The 22,928-nt window shown below is 34.9% G+C and overlaps 3 protein-coding genes and 1 long non-coding RNA gene across 4 annotated transcripts in view; 3 read left to right on the forward strand and 1 right to left on the reverse strand.

Moving 5' to 3' along the window:
• The window catches only part of cers6 (ceramide synthase 6), a 50,493-nt gene extending 47,265 nt beyond the window's left edge, over nt 1–3,228 (forward strand). The window contains exon 11 of the mRNA XM_051905171.1: nt 114–3,228. Within this exon, the coding sequence (XP_051761131.1) occupies nt 114–263 (150 nt within the window). The 3' untranslated portion in view covers nt 264–3,228. The remainder of the gene's footprint in view (nt 1–113) is intronic.
• LOC127518482 (uncharacterized) overlaps nt 1–22,928 on the forward strand; it is a 241,839-nt gene that overhangs the window by 178,609 nt on the left and 40,302 nt on the right. The gene's annotated exons all lie outside the window — the stretch shown is intronic.
• nostrin (nitric oxide synthase trafficking) lies at nt 174–16,927 on the forward strand. The gene is made up of 17 exons (XM_051905165.1): nt 174–312; nt 5,976–6,089; nt 9,150–9,235; nt 9,461–9,544; nt 10,084–10,146; nt 10,229–10,310; nt 10,399–10,461; nt 10,599–10,697; nt 10,787–10,912; nt 10,998–11,096; nt 13,039–13,164; nt 13,268–13,376; nt 14,024–14,112; nt 14,312–14,437; nt 15,691–15,913; nt 15,993–16,076; nt 16,153–16,927. Exons 2-17 carry the CDS (start codon nt 6,063–6,065, stop codon nt 16,287–16,289), a joined length of 1,623 nt encoding a protein of 540 aa, XP_051761125.1. The 5' UTR covers nt 174–312; nt 5,976–6,062; the 3' UTR covers nt 16,290–16,927.
• On the reverse strand, nt 16,818–21,098 carry spc25 (SPC25 component of NDC80 kinetochore complex). The gene is made up of 7 exons (XM_051905191.1): nt 20,854–21,098; nt 20,401–20,563; nt 19,419–19,484; nt 19,174–19,320; nt 18,722–18,826; nt 18,291–18,389; nt 16,818–17,129 (listed from the first exon to the last, which is right to left on the reverse strand). Exons 2-7 carry the CDS (start codon nt 20,555–20,557, stop codon nt 16,993–16,995), a joined length of 711 nt encoding a protein of 236 aa, XP_051761151.1. The 5' UTR covers nt 20,558–20,563; nt 20,854–21,098; the 3' UTR covers nt 16,818–16,992.

Consider the following 22,928-nt stretch of genomic DNA (forward strand, 5'->3'; position numbering starts at 1 on the left):
CTGCTTAAGCAGATTCATGCATTTTCTATCAGAACAAAAAATGTTTAAAAGACTCAATTCAATCATAAGGATAATGTGTACTGTAATCTTAACCATCTCTATAATCTTCCCAGGTGTCAAAGGATGACCGCAGTGACATTGAATCCAGCTCTGACGAAGACGAGGTTCTTCCTCCCTCTCAGAAACACCACACTAACGGGACCAACGGGGCTCACGGCACCAACGGCTACCTGTTCCCGTCCCCGTGTCCAGACGAACACTAACCTATCCGCCCAGCATGGAGGACGTTTTACTGGGTCCCAGCTGCAGATGGTACCTGCATCACTCTCCATTGTGTCAAACCATGTATGAACATTACCGGTCCGTTCCCGTACTGGAACTACTCAATAATGTGAATGCAGTTCTGTTTCGGTTGGTCGCTTTTCACCATTTCCCCCAGATGTTTTGTGTTTCGTTCGTTCGCTTTTGTTTTTGTGGTCGTTTATCCTGCGCCATTTGTTATCGAAGCACCTTTTAGATTCAGTGCTGCTCACTCTTTCGTTTCAAGCAGGCGAATGAAAGCGCCGTTCGTTCTTTCTTTCAGCATGCTGCTGCGGTCATGTATTCTGGAGAATCATGGGAATAGTAGTTTTCTTGGATTAGTGTCTTTTTGTATTTATTTATTTGTTGTATCTTTAATAAATTTGCATTTTCCGTGCTGCTGTTTTTTTTTTTTTTTCAACATGTGTACCCCCTTTCCATGAAAAGACGACGGTGCTGGAGCCGGTGCCCAGTCTGGAACCATTCGGCACATTTCCACAGAAGAAAAGGCTTTGAATCAGCCTCGTAGGCCTAAAACATGCTCTATGCAAGTACAGTATGTGAATGTCAAGCACATTCAGCTGATGCATTGTTGCATTTCGAAAGAGATTGCAATTCAAAACACATTTTAAACAACATTTTGCTACATCTGAAATTAAATACTAAGCGAAACACAGTACAGTGTGTCTGAATACATAGCATTGAAAAACAGGCGGGAAGTATCCGGATGACCTACTACTTCGGATGACCTACTGCAAGTGTTTTTTGCTAGTTTCAGCTCAGTTATCATTTTCACATCCTGCGCCACATTGTTTAAATAGCAAATGCACTCGTGCCCATCTGTTCGCCCATGGGCGTGCTGGTCTGAAAATGAGATGTGTTCAGGTGCATTGTTGGCGTGTTGCTATTTTGAGGCAACTGAAACGACTGCACCATTGACCAACTAAAATCTGCTCTAAAGTCAATGGTGCAGTATTTTTTATTATTTAAAGGGCATGTTAGTAATATGCACCTAAAGGCACGCGCAGCAGCACACAAACATGTCAAATATTAAAAATAAAAGGATTCCTCTCTGGAGAAGCGTTCAGTCTTTCCGCTTGCAAATTCCACCATGTAAATAGCGAATCCACCATGGCGCGAGCGAACCTGGCTTTTAAAGGGAATGGGAGATGACACTGTGATTGGTTTATTGCACATTATGCCCAAAACACACACATGACTCATTAAGAGACTAGGGACAACCCTTTTGGACCATGCGCCTGGCGCGTTGACCATATTTTCCGTCGTTTTACTGCACCTTTAAGCACAGCAATGCACTTGTGGGAAGGTTATGCAGTAACATTATTTTGCATTATTCAGCTCTCAAGTCGAAGTCGAGAGATTCACAGATAACCAGCTGAGCACCGGCTATGACACGAGTACCAGCATCGTTTTCGTGGAAAAGGGGTAACAATGTTTTAAATAGGGCGAATTACTGAAGTCAATCAATTTGCTCAAATTTATCATTTGTTCAAATAAATCACTATAAACTATTGGTTTATCAGAAATCACTCACGTTCCTTCAAACAAATTTTCACAAATGCTCAAAAGTTTGGAGTTGGCAAGAAGTTTTTGAAAGGAGTCTCTTCTGCTCACCAAGGCTGCATTTATTTGATCAAAAATACAGTAAAAAAACAGTAATACTTTTTTTTACTATTTGAAAAATAACAGATTTTTGTTATGTTTTAAAAGTGTTATTTATTCCTGTGATGCAAAGCTAAATTTTCAGCATCATTATTCCAGTCTTCAGTGTCACATGATCCTTCAGAAATCATTCTAATATGATGATTTGCTGCTCAAGAAACATTTATTAGTATTATCAATGTTGAAAACAGATGTGCAGCTTAATATTGTTATTGAAACCATGATACATTTACTTCAGGATTATTTTATGAATAGAACATTCAAAAGAACAGCATTTATTTGAAATAGAAAGTCACATTTGATCAATTTAATGCATCCTTTGTGAATCTTACTGTCCCCAGACTTTTGCTGCATTAATAATGGAAACCCTTTATCAGTGTTTGATGTGCTGCAAAAAAGGGACACTTACTTATTGGAGGTATTTTATCAAATAATCTTCCCTGTCTTTAAAAAAAAACATTGGATTCTGCTTCTTTTAAGGAAAGTTTTAGGAAGAAACTTGCACCTTTGGAAAGTGTTTGTGTTTTTCCAGGAATATTCCAATGTGATTTCACTTGAATGAAATGGTGAAATTGGGCTATTTATCAAGTGATTATGATCAATACCATTGATTCAGCACGTGTAAAGAATTGAATGTCCCATGATTATATTTGATATTCATTGAATCCCAGTCATATTTCCAATAGTGCATAATCAGGCCCATCATAAATAAGGTTTAGTTTTGTTAATGTGCACAGTAAGAACAAGGTACATATGAGTTTATGAAATATATCAAACCATCACAGTTTGAGACCAACATACAGTGAACATACACTTTGATTAATAAGTGACACCAAACACTGGTTGTATTTTTGTTCTATTTTCCTTTTTTATTAGCTTTTTTTGAGTTTAGAAAAATATTTTTCCCATTTTCCACATGCATTTGATCATCATTCAGCCGAGCTTTATTTAAAGCTTTTTATTTGAGTGTTTTAATGCCGTTTCTTTCAGTGTTGGGAAGATTGCTGCTGCTGTCTGTTTAAAGCTGGAGAAGCGCTACAGCTAATTAGCTCATCTTATTTGCACTGCAGACAGGTTGCTGTGTTATGTGGTTTACATTTGATGTCAAAAAGGCGAAGAATTAAATTTAAAAAAAAAAAGAAAAAAAAAGACAACTGTATTCTCTGCCTTCGCTGGAAAACTGATTATCAGCGGTACTAATGAATTATGTTGCCATGTATTTTAAATAAACACGACAGACCAAAACCCTTCTGGCTGCTTTTATGTGTCTGTATCTCTAATATTACATCTAATAATTCATGATTAGATGTAAGGGATCATTTGTCATTTTATTTCAAAGCATTTTTGGATTGAGTTATCCTTAATATGGCACTGCTGCAGCCTGCATTCACATCAGGTTAAACAAGAAGAAAATAAAGTGAAAAGAGGATAACTCATAAAAACTGTTTTTCTTAAAGGTGTTATGGGATACAACACTCTCTAAAGAGCTCCAAAAACCCAAACTAATAAATAAAACTTAATATAACTAAAAACAACAGACACAGAAGAGATCAGCAGTAGGAAAAATTATATTACCATACCGCAGAGAGGGGAAAAAAACAAAACGCTGTATTATTCATGCAAGGCCAGTAGTGGGCGATGTCACTTCGCAAAAAATACGCACATGTAAACTGAACACGTAGTACGCATGCGCGTCGTTTTTACAAATTCACATTTTTTTGTAGTGTACATGATAACAGTACGGTATAGTTTTTAAAAACTTGCACTTTGAAACCCGTTTTCAAACATTTGCATTTTCAGGCCCCCAAAATGCTATTGTTGTGTAAATGAACAGCCAAAACGCATAAAAAGTTTCCAGTTTTTTCTGTTTTTCTTAGTCAAACCTACAAATGATGCACCACAGCAGCTTTAAACCTCCTTTATACCACAGCAGCTGTGATCAGTGAGGGTTCGAGCATTCTGATTGGTGCACAAAGAGGAGTGGGTGGAGACCAATCAGACATTGGGCATGATGATCTGCCACACCTGTACCTCTCTCTCAATTTCAATTCTATAGTACTTCAATTTAAAGTACTTGCATTTTGTTTACATACAATATTGCCAAAGGATTATTACACAAAACAAATAATAACAAGAAAAATAAATATACAATATAACACAAATAACAATATAGTCTGCAGTGGCATACCGCACATCTGTGATGCCCCTCCCACCAGCAGTGATGAAAACTTGGGCACCTGCCGCTCTCCGTCTCCCCCATTTTCATTTAAGTGGTATAAATATCTGATTTTGCATGCAGTTAATTATCATGGTATTGATGCATTCGATGTTATTATTAAAAACGTAATATAGACTATAAGATGTAGGCCTATGTGTAGTGTTTTTGATATAGGCTATGTAGCCTATATATAGGCAAGCCTAGTTCTTTTAGTCGCACTAAAATCCCGGCAGGAATAAATTTTATGAACTTGCAGGCAAACGTGCCACTGCTGTGATTTAATTGTTATTCTAGCAATAGCAGGAGGTTGCGTCAAGGTTCCTTTTAAAAAAAATCGTTTAAATTTTTTGTATAATTGTATTAATATTAGACTTCTTAATTTCATGAATTTTAGTGATGCACTGAAAGGATTTATTTAATTATCAACAATCAAATATAAGTTACACAATCATTTAAGCTGTTCATAAGGCAGTTTTATATAAACATTTTTATAATATAATTATGTTTCTACTCCAATTTGTTGGTGAAATATAAACATTTAAACGACGTCTGACAGATTTACTCAAACATAGCTAGCTACATTAAATAATGAAGACAACTCTAACTGGTTAAGTCAAAATTTTATGAATATGTACAATCCTACATATATTTAGCAAGCTAGCTATATTTGCTAGCTACCGAGTTCTGAGGTAAATGTAACATTGTGACATTGTTCTCAAGCTGTTTTATTGTCTTTCCGTGATTGAAACACTTGAGCGGTTACATTTCGGTAAGTTGTAGGCTATTGTATTTTTCAATACCTTCAGATGTTCATTCATGTTTATTTGCTGCTGTAACTAGTAGTAAAGAGGAGATGAGATGATCGGTTCATACGCTTCGGTTACAGATCTATCACGCCGTAAAAAGACCGGCAAAACAACATTTATTGTTTAAATTTCTTTATAAATTCGACAGAATTTTTAAACTTGAGACAGACTTTGTTTCATATTAAAAATGACAAAGCACAGATTTTATTGTGATTTTCGGATGGCAGGCGCGCTACACGCAAGTGAAATTTTGTTCACGCATCAGCTGAAAACAGCACAGACTAAAAGACTGAGCTCCATATCATTAATCAAAAAACAAGAAATCTACATGTTTGTCTTTTATTCACGATGTGCATGAAATAGAACACAGTCAAAATGTGCCATCGGAGAAGCTCTACATCCACAATCCATCTAAAGAGTCTTTACTTCGAGACCGGTAGCCCTTTAATGCGGCCTCCAAAGCTGACAAACAGCTGCTCTGATTGCCGAAACTGGCCAGGGCGTTCAGTATACACTCTAATGGCCCTTATGGGACAGAGTGAAAGGGGGTGCCTGCTCGTTCTCCGTGAGCGGGGCCGAATTCAAGACAGGAAGGTTCCACAGATACCTTCCCTTTATAGTGCTAAAAAGTTTGGATTATTTAAATATTCTTTACACTATAAAAAATGGTTACTTTAAGAATTGTTCACTGAAAAGTTCTTTAAAGAACCAAAAATGTTTCCCCCTTTTGGAGCCATTATTTTTATGAGTTTATACTTCCATTTGTGTTATTTCAAAATTTTAACTATTATTCTAAAATGTTTCCAGACTTTTGATTGGTCGTATACATTATAATACTGCCTGTTGGCAACAAGACAAACGTCAAGCCAAAACTTTAAAATAATGATTTCTATAGCAAGGACTGATCCTGCATTACGCCACTCCTTTGGTTTTATGGTGGGTTAATGATGCAGTAATCTTGTGCACAGGCACACAGGTGATTTCCGCATGCATTCTTCAGGAGCGGAGAGAGGTCAAAGTTTGAACAGCAGAGTTAAAGTACGACCAGTGTGAAGATGAAGGACCCGCTGAGCAGCTGTACTGTGAGTCCAGACACGTTTCATTCTGTTAACTCTTACAAATACTGTATGTTAAACTACTAACTAGATATCTGCTGTAGCAAATAATAGAGTTCTGATGAGGTGGTCAGTGTTGATAGTGGACGTATCTATATAGTTATGACAGTTCTGACTTGCTCACATTTACATTCTTACCTGGCGAAGAATTGCTTATTATTAACTAGACGAGTAACTAGTTAGTTTTTCCTTAAAACTTCCACAAAAAAGTTTTTAAAATCCTCTAAGTTTGAAGGTGTAGACAGACCAACATGATTGATGTATAGTTACTAGAGGCAGTTCCTAGTGGTTGCTAGGGAGTTCTGTCTGGTTGCTAGGGTGTTTTGGTTCTAATGGATTTGCCAGGGAGTTTCTAGGCAGTTACTGCGTGGTTGCTATGGCATTACGGTTCTCTTGAACATCAGTGTTATATAGTTCCTGTTAATTAAAATAAAGATGGAATAAAATATAAATATTCTATGAAAAGCATAAAAAAAACTTGGCAACTAACTAAAATAAAGAAGTAGTAAAATTACTAAAACTGAAATAAAAATTATTTAAAAAATAATTTTGAAAATTTATAAAAAATAAAAAAAATAAAATAAGAATTAAGAAAAATAAACTATTACACTTAAATTAAAAATAAAACTGACAATATAAAATAAAATCTAATTCAAATTCATATTAATAAATACTATATATAAATAATACTAAAGTAACACTGAGATCGATAGACCGATAGATACATCGATACATTGATAGACAGATACATCGATGGACCGTTACATACAGTGGGTACGGAAAGTATTCAGACCCCCTTAAATTTTTCACTCTTTGTTATATTGCAGCCATTTGCTAAAATCATTTAAGTTCATTTTTTTTCCTCATTAATGTACACACAGCACCCCATATTGACAGAAAAACACAGAATTGTTGACATTTTTGCAGATTTATTAAAAAAGAAAAACTGAAATATCACATGGTCCTAAGTATTCAGACCCTTTGCTCAGTATCTAGTAGAAGCACCCTTTTGATCTAATACAGCCATGAGTCTTTTTGGGAAATATGCAACAAGTTTTTCACACCTGGATTTGGGGATCCTCTGCCATTCCTCCTTGCAGATCTTCTCCAGTTCTGTCAGGTTGGATGGTAAACGTTGGTGGACAGCCATTTTTAGGTCTCTCCAGAGATGCTCAATTGGGTTTAAGTCAGGGCTCTGGCTGGGCCATTCAAGAACAGTCACGGAGTTGTTGTGAAGCCACTCCTTCGTTATTTTAGCTGTGTGCTTAGGGTCATTGTCTTGTTGGAAGGTAAACCTTCGGCCCAGTCTGAGGTCCTGAGCACTCTGGAGAAGGTTTTCGTCCAGGATATCCCTGTACTTGGCCGCATTCATCTTTCCCTCGATTGCAACCAGTCGTCCTGTCCCTGCAGCTGAAAAACACCCCCACAGCATGATGCTGCCACCACCATGCTTCACTGTTGGGACTGTATTGGACAGGTGATGAGCAGTGCCTGGTTTTCTCCACACATACTGCTTAGAATTAAGGCCAAAAAGTTCTATCTTGGTCTCATCAGACCAGAGAATCTTATTTCTCACCATCTTTAGCAAACTCCATGCAGGCTTTCATGTGTCTTGCACTGAGGAGAGGCTTCCGTCGGGCCACTCTGCCATAAAGCCCCGACTGGTGGAGGGCTGCAGTGATGGTTGACTTTCTACAACTTTCTCCCATCTCCCGACTGCATCTCTGGAGCTCAGCCACAGTGATCTTTGGGTTCTTCTTTACCTCTCTCACCAAGGCTCTTCTCCCCCGATAGCTCAGTTTGGCCAGACGGCCAGCTCTAAAAAGGGTTCTGGTCGTCCCAAACATCTTCCATTTAAGGATTATGGAGGCCACTGTGCTCTTAGGAACCTTAAGTGCAGCAGAAATTTTATTGTAACCTTGGCCAGATCTGTGCCTTGCCACAATTCTGTCTCTGAGATCTTCAGGCAGTTCCTTTGACCTCATGATTCTCATTTGCTCTGACATGCACTGTGAGCTGTAAGGTCTTATATAGACAGGTGTGTGGCTTTCCTAATCAAGTCCAGTCAGTATAATCAAACACAGCTGGACTCAAATGAAGGTGTAGAACCATCTCAAGGATGATCAGAAGAAATGGACAGCACCTGAGTTAAATATATGAGTGTCACAGCAAAGGGTCTGAATACTTAGGACCATGTGATATTTCAGTTTTTCTTTTTTAATAAATCTGCAAAAATGTCAACAATTCTGTGTTTTTCTGTCAATATGGGGTGCTGTGTGTACATTAATGAGGAAAAAAAATGAACTTAAATGATTTTAGCAAATGGCTGCAATATAACAAAGAGTGAAAAATTTAAGGGGGTCTGAATACTTTCCGTACCCACTGTAGATAGATCAATACATCAATAGATTGTATCAATCTATGGGTCTATCGATGTAACATCGATACATCAATACATCGAAAGACCGTTACATCGATAGATCGATAGACCGTTACATCGGTAGATCCATAGATTGATACATCGATACGTCGATAGATCAATAGACCGTTACATCGATAGATCATTACATCGATAGATCGGTAGATCGACAGACCAATACATCAATAGATTGATAGATCTTTACATCGATAGACCATTACATCGTTACGTCGTTACATCGATAGATCGTTACATCGATAGATCGACAGACCAATACATCAATAGATCGATAGATCTTTACATCGATAGACCATTACATCGGTAGATCGTTACGTCGATAGATCGTTACGTCGATAGAACGTTACGTCGATAGAACGTTACGTCAATACATCGATAGATCGATACATCGGTAGATCGGTACATCGGTAGACCATTACGTTGATACATTGATAGACCGTTACATCGATAGATCGTTACATCGAAGGATCAATACATCATTACCTTGATAGATCGATACATCGATAGATTGATAGATAGATCAATAGATAGATAGACAGACAGACAGTCTTGTGGTTTACTGCTTCATTAAGCTGTATAATTTGTTTCAGTATAATCTGCTGTATCAGGACCTAAAGAGAATCTCTAAGAATGGCGAGTATTTCTGCAAAGAGCTCTTGGCCGTGTTTCAGCAAAGGTAACATTCGAACTCTGCCTTTCTTCTCACGAGTTTACTGTAGTACTTGACCTCTTAAAACTAGATCAAAGATACTCAACTTTCCATTCTCTGGAGAAGAGAATGAAATGGAAAAGAATAAAATAGTTCTTCTGGAAATGTGCTTTGAAACGTTCAGGGCAGAATCTCAATGACCTGAGGAGCCTCGGCTGGACTAATACAACTGACAGTTTTCTTTAAATTTAGATCTGAACTGGAGATCAACTATTCAAAAGGACTTCAGAAGATCGCAGGGAAACTCCTTAGAGTCTCAAAAGAGATGAGTGATAAGTGAGTGCTCAGTATACACTAATTATATATATTATAATTATAATAATATATATATATAACATATACATTTTTGCTAGGATAATATTTTGTTTGATACAAACATTTGTACTTTTAATTCTTTTAAGACACTATTTATAGAAAATGCCAGTACACTATAAAAAAGTTTTTAATTATATTTTTAACAAGTGAAAATATCTTAAAATCCTTGAAACAATCAACTTGCGAATCAGCACATTAGAAGATATTAAATCTTGTTTTCAGAGAATGTATCTTTAATATGAGTTATTTTGTCTTGCACTGGCAGATTTTTTTTCATGTTTTAAGAATAAACATGTTAAAAACAAGACTTAATATCTTATGTATTGTTGCTTTTCATGTCAATTTTAGCCTTTTAGATAGTGTAACTGGAAAATACAAAAATACTCTGATTAAGAACAGGATTTTTTGCAGCGTAATGTCATGTTGACTGCGTCAGCAGTGCAGGTTAATATTTGATGCACTTGCCTTGCAAACTCATTGACAGTTTTTCCTCTTCAAAGCTCCACATATCGCGTATGGTCCTTCATATCAGATGAAATGTACGCCTCAGCAGATGCCCACCGGTATGACACTACACTGGATGAGGCTCCTTTTATTATTCATGTGGGTTGGTGTTATGTATTTATATTGGGCTTATTCTTTCAGCATACTGGGAAATGCTCTCAACCAAGATGCTATTCAGGAAATCCGTCAAATCCTAGATGAACACGGCAAAAGAAAACGACCGGTATATCACTGAATGTTTATGCAACATATGCATGCAACATATTAGGATTTACAGCAGCACGTTTACATTAAGTCTTGTTTGTACACAGCTTGACAATGCCGTCGAAAAGTCTGGAAAGCTTGTTCTTACAAACTGGAGTGAGCAAATTAAGGTAAGAAAATACTTCTAGAAGTGTGTTTTTCTAATTCTGAGGGATCAATTCAAACAACCCAATAAAAAGGAATTCAAAAGCACTTTTGTTTTGCCATGAGGAGAATATGTTTTGAACAGAAATGTCTGTTTCTACAGCTGAAGAAGAAGCTGATTGGGTTAACGAGAGAACATGAAGCTCTCTTCAGCTTTGTGGAGAAAAATAAGCAAATCTCTACGGAGAAAGAAAAGCAGAAGGTATCTGTGATTGTTTTTTGATTGGGGAAAGCAACTAACACAGTTATGTTTGTGACAAGACAAAATTAATGGCGTTCATTTCTGCCCAGATGTTTAACAGATTGACTAAATCAGCAGAGCTTCAGGCCAAAGTTGACGAGGAATATTTCAACACCAACATGGAGGGTCACCACATCCGACTGAAGCTGGAGAACACACTGAAAACCTGCTACCAGGTTCAGGCTGTTTTCCACATCTTTATATTTTTATCCTCTCTGAAGCCGTTGCATTTTGACTGATTGATTCAGTGCTGCATTTCAGATCGTTCAGGAGCTCGAGAAGCAAAGAATAGAGACTCTGTCCAACGCCCTGAACAAGTACAGCCTCTTCATGACTGTCTACGCACAGACCGTCGTTCACGTGAGCAACTGAATAATTCAGATTTTTAGATTCTGCCTTTGAATTCATGAGTGTGAATTTGAATTGAAATGGAACTGGATTAAGTACTATTCAATACATTCAAAAACATTTAATTTACTGTTGCCATACAGGACCACAAAATGTCCACACTTCTTTTTCCAATAACTTATATATATGTACATATATACACACACACACACGATTCGTGTGCACAGAAGGACTTGTGCCGTGTCGAGTTTCGCGCTTGAACAAACAGTAACACACAGAACTATGCCAAGTTTTGTTGAGTATCCTCATAAGAGCAGTCTTAAATGAGTTAAATAACGTCTTAAATGAACAAAGAGTTGTGAGAAAATGAGATGCGCATCAGATCTGCGTCATGTTCGGCAGCGGCAGCTCTTAAAGTGACGGTAGCCTAATAAACCAATTGCTGTAATGTCTGTCGTTAATGTTAATCAAAGAACAAAGATAACAGAGAAAATTGTAGCTTTAATAAGTATTAATCTATATTTAATGTATCATTTATGCAGTGAAGACTGTAAAGTGTAACTTCATTCAATTTCTGTATATTTTCTACCTGTTAGACAGGTAAATATGACATTTATTATAATGAGCATGTTTATGTGAAGATTGTTTTAAGTTCACTTAAATTAAATTTTTTTTAAAGCCTAATAAATGTTAAAATTGATAGCTTTTAGTTATACTGTAATGTTGAATGTCTATAATCTCAATTTCATAGAGACATCAGTAGCAGTATTAGTATCAGTGATACTGGCCTTCATTCATTAAAAAATGCCATTAAACAAATATTTAAAATATACTGTCTTTAAGTTGTTTCTGCATTAATTTGGAGAGTAACTGTGAAATTATTACAATATAAAAATATGGTAACACTTTAGTATAAGGAACACACTATTAACTATAACTTTTCCCTCAATAAACTCCTAATTTACTGCTTATTAATAGTTAGTAAGGTAGTTGCTAAGTTTAAGTATTGGGTATGATTAAGAATGTAGAATAAGGTCATGCAGAATAAGGCATTAATATAAGGCATTAATAATTACTAGTAAATAGCCAATATTCTAGTAATATGCATGCTAATAAGCAACTAGTTAAAAGACCCTCAAATAAAGTGTTACCGATAACACTTCAGCAAAACATGGTCAGGTCAAAGTGTCAAATTTTCGGTTCCAAATTTTTATCAGTTTTACTGGTAGTCCACTGTATGAAGAATTTTTGGGTATAATATGTCACAGTTTACTTTATTTTTCTATCCTCACTTACATAAATGAACTATAGTGTCCTGCACCCACTAGTAAAAATATATAAAAAATGTCTGAATAATTTTTGGTTTGACTGTATAAATTACATATTACATATTTTGTTAACACTTTACAGTAAGGCCCATTTGTTAACATTAGTTAATGCATTAACTAACATGAACAATGAACAATATGTTTTCATTGCGTTTATTAACCTTAATATTAGTTAATACAAATGTTCATTTTAGTTCACAGTGCATTAAATAATGCTAACAGATAACTTTGATTTTGATCAAAGCAAAGACTTTGATTTTTTTGATTTGCATGATCAAAGCAAAGACTTTGATTTTAAAAATGTAGCCTATTAATAAATGCTGAGATTAACATTAACTAAGATTAATAAAGCAGAAGTATTGTTAATTGTTAGTTCATGTTAACGAATGAAACATTATTGTTACCCATATTTCTTTCCCCTTAAATTCTTACAATATTTTTTTTTTTTTATTATTCAATTCAAACAAGCAACATTAAGCATTTTCCATATAATGTGAACAAAAATTGCTAAAGTAAAGTAAACTTTCATTTAAAATTAGCAATTATGTCTTTGTGTAGATTTTTCTTGAAGTGGTGTGTTTGATTGGCTTTTTTCTGTTTTTTTTATTTTTGTTTTTTGGTGGCAGAGTCACAAACAGATCGAGCAGGCCGTGCGGAGGGTTGATGTGGAGAAAGACATTCAATCACTGGTCGAGGATGTCAGTGCTACAGCGGACGAGAACAAAGCTGAATTACTCATGGCTGACTACTTTGTAAGTCTTTGAGTTTATAACACTAATTCATGTGGAAGGAATTTAAATGAAATGGGTTATTTTTGTTTTTTGTGTGTGTGTGTGTGTGTGTGTGTTTGTGCAGGAGGAAGAAGGGAAAACAGTCATGGGGAAAGACAGAAGGAAAGATGGCATCAGGACTAAACTTCAGCGTCTAGAGGAGTGCATCACAAAAACAAAAAGTGACAGAGAAGGTTTGGATCTTGTAGGCAGTGGCGGTTCATGGGATTTCTTTCTTGGCTTAACAATGCAGAGGGGGTGCTAATAAAAAATTTTAAGGGCATCAATAAATTCAATATCATGCATTGACTGCATTTTATTAATTTAATTTTCCATTTTACCTTAAAACTATACATTTACAAGGTCATATTGTAAAGTGTGCACAATTATTAATCAACATTTTCAATTTCACTGAATATCTTTATTACTGCCTTATCAGTACCTTGAATCAACTTAAAACAAATCTTTGAATCTAAAACAACTTAAAGCATCCTCCCCAGTGAAAAGAATACATTTATTGAAACTAAGCTGTGGAAATGTTTTGATTTGAACTTCCGTTACTTTCTAACATGTCAATGTCACTTCTTTGGTGTTTAGAAATAATAAGAAAGAAACAGGATACTGTTCCTAAATATCATCAGAAGAACAAATGATACAAAAACTGCAGAAACACTACTTTAGAATAGGACCTCAGGGAATTGAATTTAAAAAAAGTGTGATAGGACCCCTTTAAATAGAACTGGTTTATTCCTCAGAGATCTTATTAGGTGGTTCTGTCCTGTTATATTGTTCACATTATATGACATCTAGCTCAACGCTGACACATAAATCCGGTTTTCAGGTTTAGAGAAAATGGTGAAAGTATACACAGAACAGCCAAACTTCTCAAATCAAAAAAACCTGGAGGAAACGGAACAGTTGCTGGACGAGGTGAGATCTTACTTTTCATTCCAATGTTCTGCTAAATTTTAAGTATACTTCAAATTTGTCCCATAAAACAAAACAGGATTTAATGAAATTTTCACTCAGACTTTTTAACCCTGCTGTATGTTCAAATATTTTATCAAAAATTTGGTATTCAACAAAAAGGTTTTAAACCAAACACTGACTGATCTCTCTCTCTCTGTAGGCCATCCTCAAACTGGACCTTTTAGAGGCGACGCACTGCAAACTGACTCAGAGTCTGGCGGAGTTAGAGGGAAAACCCAAATCAAGACATCGATTCAGTGACAGCATTACTAAATGGAAAGAAAAGGTGAGTTTTAAACATCCTGTCTTGAAAAGCACCTGTTTAGTTCTAGAAGCATTATTAGAGCTCGAGCACCGACTGGTGTGAGGACCCTATTGGAATTGCTCCGTTTATTATTATTAGGGCCAAAGCCCTGAAAGCACACAGGACCTATTGTTTTCTTTAGGATTATTATCATCATTATTATTATTTATTTATTTTTTCCCCAAATTATCTGGCACTTTTGGGGCCCTTAACATGCACGAAAACTCTTGAAACTTTGTACAAACTTTGGGCCGGGCCGAAGCTGGTACCCGGGTGTGGCAGGGGTGCTCGACAGCAACCCCTTGAACGGGGTCAGAAAACATGGTCCATATATCAAACACACTTGCACGTATATGTATGAAACTCGGTACACATATAGATATACATATCAACTTAATTCAAAAGGAAATTTTCATAACTCATTGAAAGCTTCTTTTAAGCATAAATTAACTTCAATTTGTTCAGATTTTTCAAGACTTCATTTTATATTTGCATCTCAAGTAAATGTATCAAAGCTGTTTAGATATTTGTATTGCAAAACAGGACAAAAATACTGAGATAGATGAAGGACAAAAATACTGAATTTCAGACTTTCTGCTCTGATTTAAGACCTTTTTAAAGGCCTTAATTTGTGTAAGAGTGAATTAAGACTTTTTAGAAACCCTGCAATGATAAAAAAAAACAAAAAAAAAAAACACTGAATTTTATTAGAACTATTATTAGTATGCGTTTTAAGTGCAAACTTTTGGGAAAAGTTTAACAAAAAACTGGGGAGTCTGTGTAGGTACTGGAGGACTGATAATAGAACAGAATTTTAAATCGAAATTTCTTTAAAAAAAAAAAAAAAAAAACACTCAAATATGGTTTTGTTTTATAGATTTATCAAAATCTAGTGTCAAAAGAAACTCTTAAATCATCCTTGGCTGATTCGGTTGATCCTAGATCATGTAAAACCACCATTAAACATGCAAGTCTTGATGAATCCAGCGCATGGAAAGCGATATAAACATAAGTGGGTTAATTGAGAAAGTAGGTCAGCACTAGTTTAGCATAATATTTTGTTTTTGCTGTTGCTTTTAAACGGCCTACAGTTTGTTGACTGTAATATATGGCTTCCCCAAGGCTGCAGGGTGGAGAGACAGTATCACAATTTTAATAAACAAGGTTTAGACAAAAAAAAAAAAAAACACGAGTTTCATGTTCTTGTTCAAATCCTCTCTCTGGTTTTGCTCCAGGACTGTGAGCACAGCGTAGTGCAGCTTTCCCGACCTATGAGGATCAAAAAGACTCCGTTCAGATCCCGTCAGTCCATGAGGACCGCCATGATCAATAAAAGTGCAGTGACCAACCAAAGCCCTGATATGACAAGCAAAGAGCCCTCGAATGAGACGACCAAAGTCGATGACCAACAGAGTGGTCCGGTTAATGGATGTGTGACTGAATCTGAAGAGGATAAAGGTGAACAGCGAGCCACATGTGTTTATCTTCTCTTCCATTCAAGGATTTTCTTAACACACAAACTGATTTAATAAAACAGGTGCAGAATTCTGCTCTATCGGCAGATGCAAGGCTTTATACAGCTTTACGTCAGAAAGAGAGGACGAGTTAAACATTAATGAAGGTAATATGGTAGTTCATCTTAATACATCATCCCTCAGCACCTGCTTTCTGTTGACTCTCCCTCTTCAATCTGGCAGGAGACGTACTAGATATCTTTCAGAAGGAAGACACGGGCTGGTGGTTCGGTGAACTGAACGGACAGAGAGGACATTTCCCTTCCACGTACGTTGAAGAGCTGCCTGTTTTTACTGCGATGAAGTCATCTGAAGCTTAGCTTCGAAAGAGCATGTGAAGAAAAAGGTCACTGACCTCAGTGCCACTGAATTATGATTTACTCATGCTGTAGGGTTAAACACACTTTAAACCAATTACTTTCACATGACCTTTTCATGTGATTAAAGGAAAAAACTCTTGAAAATCATTCAAATGACTCATTTCAACACTGAAAGATTCACTCACAAATAATACATTACTACATCTTGTGAGTAGTTACAGGGCACAAGAGCAATATCTAGCCAATTAAATATTTTAGAGCAGAGCATAAATGTATTTACTACAAAAATTCCCATAAAGTCTTGAAAGTAAAATTATAAAAAGGTCATGTTTTCAGGTTGTTCATGACCATGGGAAGCCTATCAATTAAATGCATGTGTGTGGCTATAGAATCTTTTATCCAAATGTATTGTATAGTGAAAAAAATAGATTTGTGATTTTGACAGCATAGTAATAAACCACAAAATGCAAATGGTTTAGAACTTCCTGTCACTGTAGTATAAAACTAAATTAAGAAATTTCAAAACACTTTAAGATTTTTTTTCTCGTTTATTGTTAAAATTACAAACCAATAAATGAATGTACAAAAAATTTAAAGGTAAATAAAAGCTTGATGTACTTGCTAATGATATCTATAAATATGGTGTCTGGGTCTCTGACCGTTTAAATGGATCTGAAATGATCCATTAGCTTCGGTTCATCAGTCAGGCCATCTTTGCACCACTGTGAAGCGCCGCAAACTCTCTCCGGACATTAGCGAGGAAGGCAGAAAAGTTGTTGGTCTCTTGCAGTCTGTGTTCTAGATGTGCCATTTTCTCCAGTGGAGGGTCACAAGAGATGACTAAGGGGAAAAATATGAATCATGTTATTCAGTACTTATTTTTGTCAGTCATTATACACTAACGTTTAAAAAAATCAGGCTAAGTAGGATTTTTCTTTTAAAGAAATTAAACTTTTACTCAGCAAGGATGCATTACATTTATCAAAATTGACAGTACAGACATTTATATTGTTACAAAAGATTTAAAATTTTTTATAAATATAAAATCAGTTAAATATAAATCGGTTGCCATAAAAATGTTAAAGGGTTAGTTCACCCAAAAATGAAAATTCTGTCATTAATTACTCACCCTCATGTCGTTTCACACCCCTAAGACCTTCGTTCATCTTTATTTACCTTTATTATCTTTATTTACAAAATATTAATTAACACGCATTCACGAGAGCACCAGGAAGTGGTATAAAGTGGTAGTTTTTTTTTTGTGTGTGCAAACAAAGCACTCGTGTCGCTTCATAAAAGTGAGGTTAAACTACTAGAGTCACATGGATTACTTTAATGATGTCTTTACTACCTTTCTGGGGCTTGAAAGTGGTAGTTGCGTAGGCTGTCAATGGAGGCACAGAAATCGCTCAAATTTCATCAAAAAGATCTTCATTTTTTTTCCGAAGATGAACAAAAGTCTTACAGGTTTGGAACGACATGAGGGTGAGTAAATAAGGACAGAAATAAATAAGAAATGTTTATTGAACAGCAAATCAGCATATTGGAATGATTTCTGAAGGATCATGTGACACTGAAGACTGGAGGAATGAAGCTGAAAATGCAGCTTTGCGTCACAGAAATATTACATACTACATTTTAACAAATAAAAAAACTTATTTTAAATTGTAATAATATTTCACAATATTAGTTTTTACTGTATTTTTGATTAAATAAATGCAGCCTAAGTGAGCATAAAAGACTTCTTTCAAAAACATTTAAAAAATCTCATAAATTTATCAAAAAAGTGTACGTTTTATTTATGCAATAATTCATTTACCTCATTAAAAGATTAAATAAATATATACTTTTATCAGTATAAACCAATGCTGGGGCCTAATCACATACAGGAGGAAAATTTCATTTAACAATAATTGATTTCTTTATGGTAACTACTCTTTTTAACCAAAAAATAAATAAAAAAGAAAGTAAAGAGATCAGTCTCAGAAGATGAAAACTTACTGTGGTAAACGCCCTCTGCATCAAGCTGGAGGAGGAACGTATGGACCATGTCTGGGTCTTTACGACTGATGTTCCTGAAGACAAACTGCAGCTTCTCACCTTCAAATCAACAAATGTTGATGATCAAACCTTACATCTCCATGTATGAGAAAACTATTAAAAATGCTTTTAATCTTTCTAAAATAATATACAATTGCATTACAAATTATATCAACAACAATTTGAGTGAAAAAGTTCAATTGAAAATGCTCACATTTGATTAAATTCAAAATCCTAAAATTTCCAGGTTTAAATCAAAAAGTCATAGATTTTCAATGTACTCTCAGCCTTTTGTATCTCGCTCTATTTGAATGATGTATTTAACACATAATGAAAGAAAAAAACAACTTCATACTCAAGTTATATGCTATAGTTAAGCACAAAAACTTTACCTTGGATTTTTCTGATCTCAAGACTGAGGTGTTTCTGAAAGACGTCTTTACATTTGTTCAGCTTCTTCAGTCTGTCCTTGTTGGCTTTGTTTTGTGACTGAATCACTATAAAAATGCATAAAACAAGCATTAATGACATCAGCAATAATAAACCTCTGTCCGTTGTGACTGTCTGTCACCTAACAGTCACATGCAGGAAATGAAGACTTCATATGGAAACATTTAAGAACAAATAGAGCTCATTTCTAATTGTTTTAATAGGCATATAACGTGCATGTCATTCAAATATATTCTTAGGAAATGATTCACAAATTAAGTGCTTCTGTGCAATTATTTGTTAGAATGATTCAGAAAGTGAATCACTCATCTGTAATGACTGGATAACTCTCTCTCCATTACACATCAACATAAAGGCTATGACAGCACATGAGAGGAAAGAGAGGTCTACACACATTCCCTGTTCCTGGCCTGATCCTTCTTGAGCTTCTCAATTCTCTGAAATAAGAGTGCTTTGTGATGCTCCTTGTCTTCAATCTCCGACACAACCTCAAGATGTTCAGCACTCTTTTGTTTCAGTGAAGATGTTTTCTCCTTCAAATCTAATAATAAAAAAAAATGTCATAGTGGTCATTTAACTGCCCATTGCAGATGACATGTATATTAAAGTGTCAAACTATTGTGCCAGTCAAAATCTTACCTTGTTTGTAAGCATGTATCATGTCAAACATGGTTTCATCCTCCTTGCATTTCTTAAAGCAAGTATCTGTGTAGGAAAAAATAAATCAAAATCAAAATTATTTACATATATAAGCACTTATAAATAGGCCTGGGCCATTTGAAATATTTAAATATATAATATTTAAATGCTTAGTTTTATGACCAAAGCTCTGTAATTTTAATTTTGAGGGGCAAAACATATAATGCAATACAATATTATGATGATTAAGAGATGAACAATACATGTTCCTGAAAAGCCTTTGATTTTAACATGATTTTTCTACAAAAAAAAAAAAAAAAAAATGATATATGGATAATCAAATAAACTTAAATTGCTACAGTCCAGTAAATGTTCATCTTGAAATATTAACAATATAAATTTTATTTTTACATTTACTTTATAAAGAACAGTAAAGATTTCACAGCATAAAGACGTGTATCGTGACCTGAAGGAGGATGTTTTTAAAATTAATTATACTAAAAGGCCTTTTACTTGCTAAAAAAAATATAAATTAAATGACAGAAGCTATGTAGTAGACAGGTTTTTCAGCAAAGTTTAGATTATGTTGGTAATTTATATATGATATAGTATACTTTATAGGGTTAAAACAAACAAAACTGACCCTGTTTATCTTCTTAACGCATGTTCTTGGTGTAATTGTGAAAAATTCATCAGTTCTTGTTATTCAATATAATTTAAGCTTTTAATGCACTTTTATTTGCTATTAAGTTTTCACAGAATGACCCGAAAAAGCTCAGAGAATTCAGAGTAAATACAAACATTTCAAGGGCTAAATGTATCACAATATTTTTTCTGCCATATCAACCAGCCTATTTTTAATGTAGATGGATCATAATGGTAGATAATTAATCTTACATGTCCTTCAATGTCTATCCACTTTAATGCACATCCAATCTCAAACCCTGATGGCAACCACAAAACAATCCTGTGAGTCTCTCACCCAAAACAGACTTCATGTACTGCCTGTGCTCTTGACAGAGCTCCGCAGCCGTGTCATTGAGCACCTCTCCCATGGCCTGATCCAGCAGTTTGGTCCTGATCTCCTCCAGTCTGCTGTTGAACTGCTCCACTACATTATAGTCTCTGATAGATGCCATGATGAGCTGCAGAATCATCCAAACAACACAATGACTGTTACTACCGCAGTCTGCTCACATTCGGGGTGTTTATTCCATATTACATACTGTCTGCCTACTCTATTCTACAACAACATAACAACATATTATATATAATATCTCATTAGCAGACAGTCAATGTGAAGATGTTATTGTTACGTGTAAATCTTTAGAGCGATAACATTTTAATCTTTTTTCTTCATTTCTATGCGCTGAAACTTAGATAATATTGGTTAAATGTTCTTTGAATAGTCGTCAAGTACATATAAAACACTCACCCGTTTTATGGAATGAAAATAAACGCAAATTTATTTTTCTTGTTTTCAAAAATCGGCGCCTGGTCCGTCAGCAGTTACACAGGAAGTGACGTCAGTTAAACTTGTCGTCATAACTACAAAATAGCGGCATGAAATTACTTTTGTTTAAATGTTAAACTGCTCACAGTACATACAAATTTTGAAGTACGCATTTTATTCCTACGTAGCAAAATGCTACGTTTTTATTAGTTATGTCTTATCTGCGGTCGTTTATTTCCCCTTAATTCTGTAGTAATGCTGCGCCATCTAGTGTTAGTTTGAGCTCTACTGCATTCAAATGCTACATTTTTAGCATTACAAATATCTCATCAGGAACAGGAAAACAATACACTTTTTAAATAGTAGGAAGTATAATTTTAATGTCTGGCTTATAATTGTATATTAACATATTAATTGTAACTGTGTGTTCTTTGTTTTGTGGAATATATCAACGTACTTCACCTCCCTCTGGTGGACAGGGGAGTTTGTTGACAACAAATGTGGTTCGAGTAGAGCTAAACTATGGAAGTTTTTTCCTAACAAAATTAAAATGAAAATTCAAATGCTTAAAAAGATCAAATAATAAATGAAACTCTCAAAATGGCTGCTCAATTGAGAAATCAAATGCTCAAATGTAATTTCATTTTGTCATTCAGGGAAGCATGAACTGTACCAAAAATAAAATTAAAAATAATTTGTATTTGATATTTAATTTTCATTATCAATCCAGTATAAACGAATAGATTGTTATATAAATGCAGCATTGCTGTATATTTTAGCAGTCTCATCTACCTAGCTAAATACTGGAAATGTAAGTATGACTGCTATTTTCAAGATAATCTAATCAACATAAATGGATTTCAGCGGCATTAGTTTGGAGATTATATATTAAATTTATATTGAATATAAATGTACCGTTTACATTTTCATATCAAGCTGTTTGCTGTCATCTGGTCTTTCCACTATACCAAACTCTCATCTAAAATGTTATCTACATTTTAGCCTCCTAGTGTTTCACATGAAAAAATACTATAGTAAATATATAGTGTTTTTGAACCATACTATAGTAAATTCTAGTATACTGTGAATATTATAGTATTTACAACACTTTAATGAATTCTACAGCATACTGTAGTATTAACTATAGTGAACTGATAAACTGTAATAAATACTGTAGTATACTTTATTTTTTACTACAGTAAACTGTAGTGTATTGTAGTACAATATACCCTATAGTTGTAGAAAACTTAGTAGCCTACAGTATTGGGTAAAGTAATTTGATTATATTACTATAGATATTACCACAGCAACTATAGAATTACCACAACAAATTAATTCAAGTATACTATGGTTCAAAAACACTATAGTATTTACTATAAATTACTATAGTATTTTTTCATCCAGGCCAGATGAAAGAAAAACATATTCAACCAGTATTTGAGCCATTTTAAAGTAATTTTGGAGTCATTTTAGAGTAGTATTTTAGTTTATAAAATACTTTTACAGTCATTAAAAATCTATATGACAGCTTTGTGACAATACAATTTCTATTGTCAAGACTTTAAACAAGCAATGAATAAATAATACCATAACACATATGATAAACTGTAGTTTAGCGTCTGCCATTGTTCCAGCAGAATTAAAAATGGCTGCAGTGACCCCCATTCTTAAAAAACCGGGCCTTGACCATCTAGACATGAACAATTACAGGCCAATCTCAAATTTACCATTCTTAAGTAAAATTCTTGAAAAAGTTGTGGCTTCACAATTGAGATCTTACTTAAATGCTAATGGCCTTTTTGAACCTTTTCAGTCAGGATTTCGCTCATCACATAGCACTGAAACTGCTCTTCTTCGTGTGGTTAATGACATTCTTCTGTCCATGGATTCTGGGTTAATAAACATCCTGATTCTTCTCGATCTAAGCTCTGCATTTGACACAGTGTGCCATGATATACTCATCTCTCGCCTTTCTGATATCGGTATCACTGGTTCAGCTCTTTCCTGGCTCATTTCCTGCATCAGCGACAGAAAATATTATATCACCATACTGCCAC

Source organism: Ctenopharyngodon idella, chromosome 9, assembly GCF_019924925.1.
Source record: "Ctenopharyngodon idella isolate HZGC_01 chromosome 9, HZGC01, whole genome shotgun sequence".
In the NCBI taxonomy this organism is placed as follows: Eukaryota; Metazoa; Chordata; class Actinopteri; order Cypriniformes; family Xenocyprididae; genus Ctenopharyngodon; species Ctenopharyngodon idella.

What these genes read in the sequence shown, in the direction of transcription:
- nostrin (XM_051905165.1), top strand. Translation starts at nt 6,063, where the DNA reads ATGAAGGACCCGCTGAGCAGCTGTACT. An exon ending in ACCCGCTGAGCAGCTGTACT is followed by an intron (nt 6,090 to 9,149) that starts GTGAGTCCAGAC and finishes AATTTGTTTCAG; the next exon opens with TATAATCTGCTGTATCAGGA. An exon ending in TTGGCCGTGTTTCAGCAAAG is followed by an intron (nt 9,236 to 9,460) that starts GTAACATTCGAA and finishes CTTTAAATTTAG; the next exon opens with ATCTGAACTGGAGATCAACT.
- spc25 (XM_051905191.1), bottom strand. Translation starts at nt 20,557, where the DNA reads ATGGCATCTATCAGAGACTATAATGTAGTGGAGCAGTTCAACAGCAGA. An exon ending in TCAGGCCAGGAACAGGGAAT is followed by an intron (nt 18,827 to 19,173) that starts GTGTGTAGACCT and finishes GCATTTTTATAG; the next exon opens with TGATTCAGTCACAAAACAAA. An exon ending in TGAGATCAGAAAAATCCAAG is followed by an intron (nt 18,390 to 18,721) that starts GTAAAGTTTTTG and finishes GTTGATTTGAAG; the next exon opens with GTGAGAAGCTGCAGTTTGTC.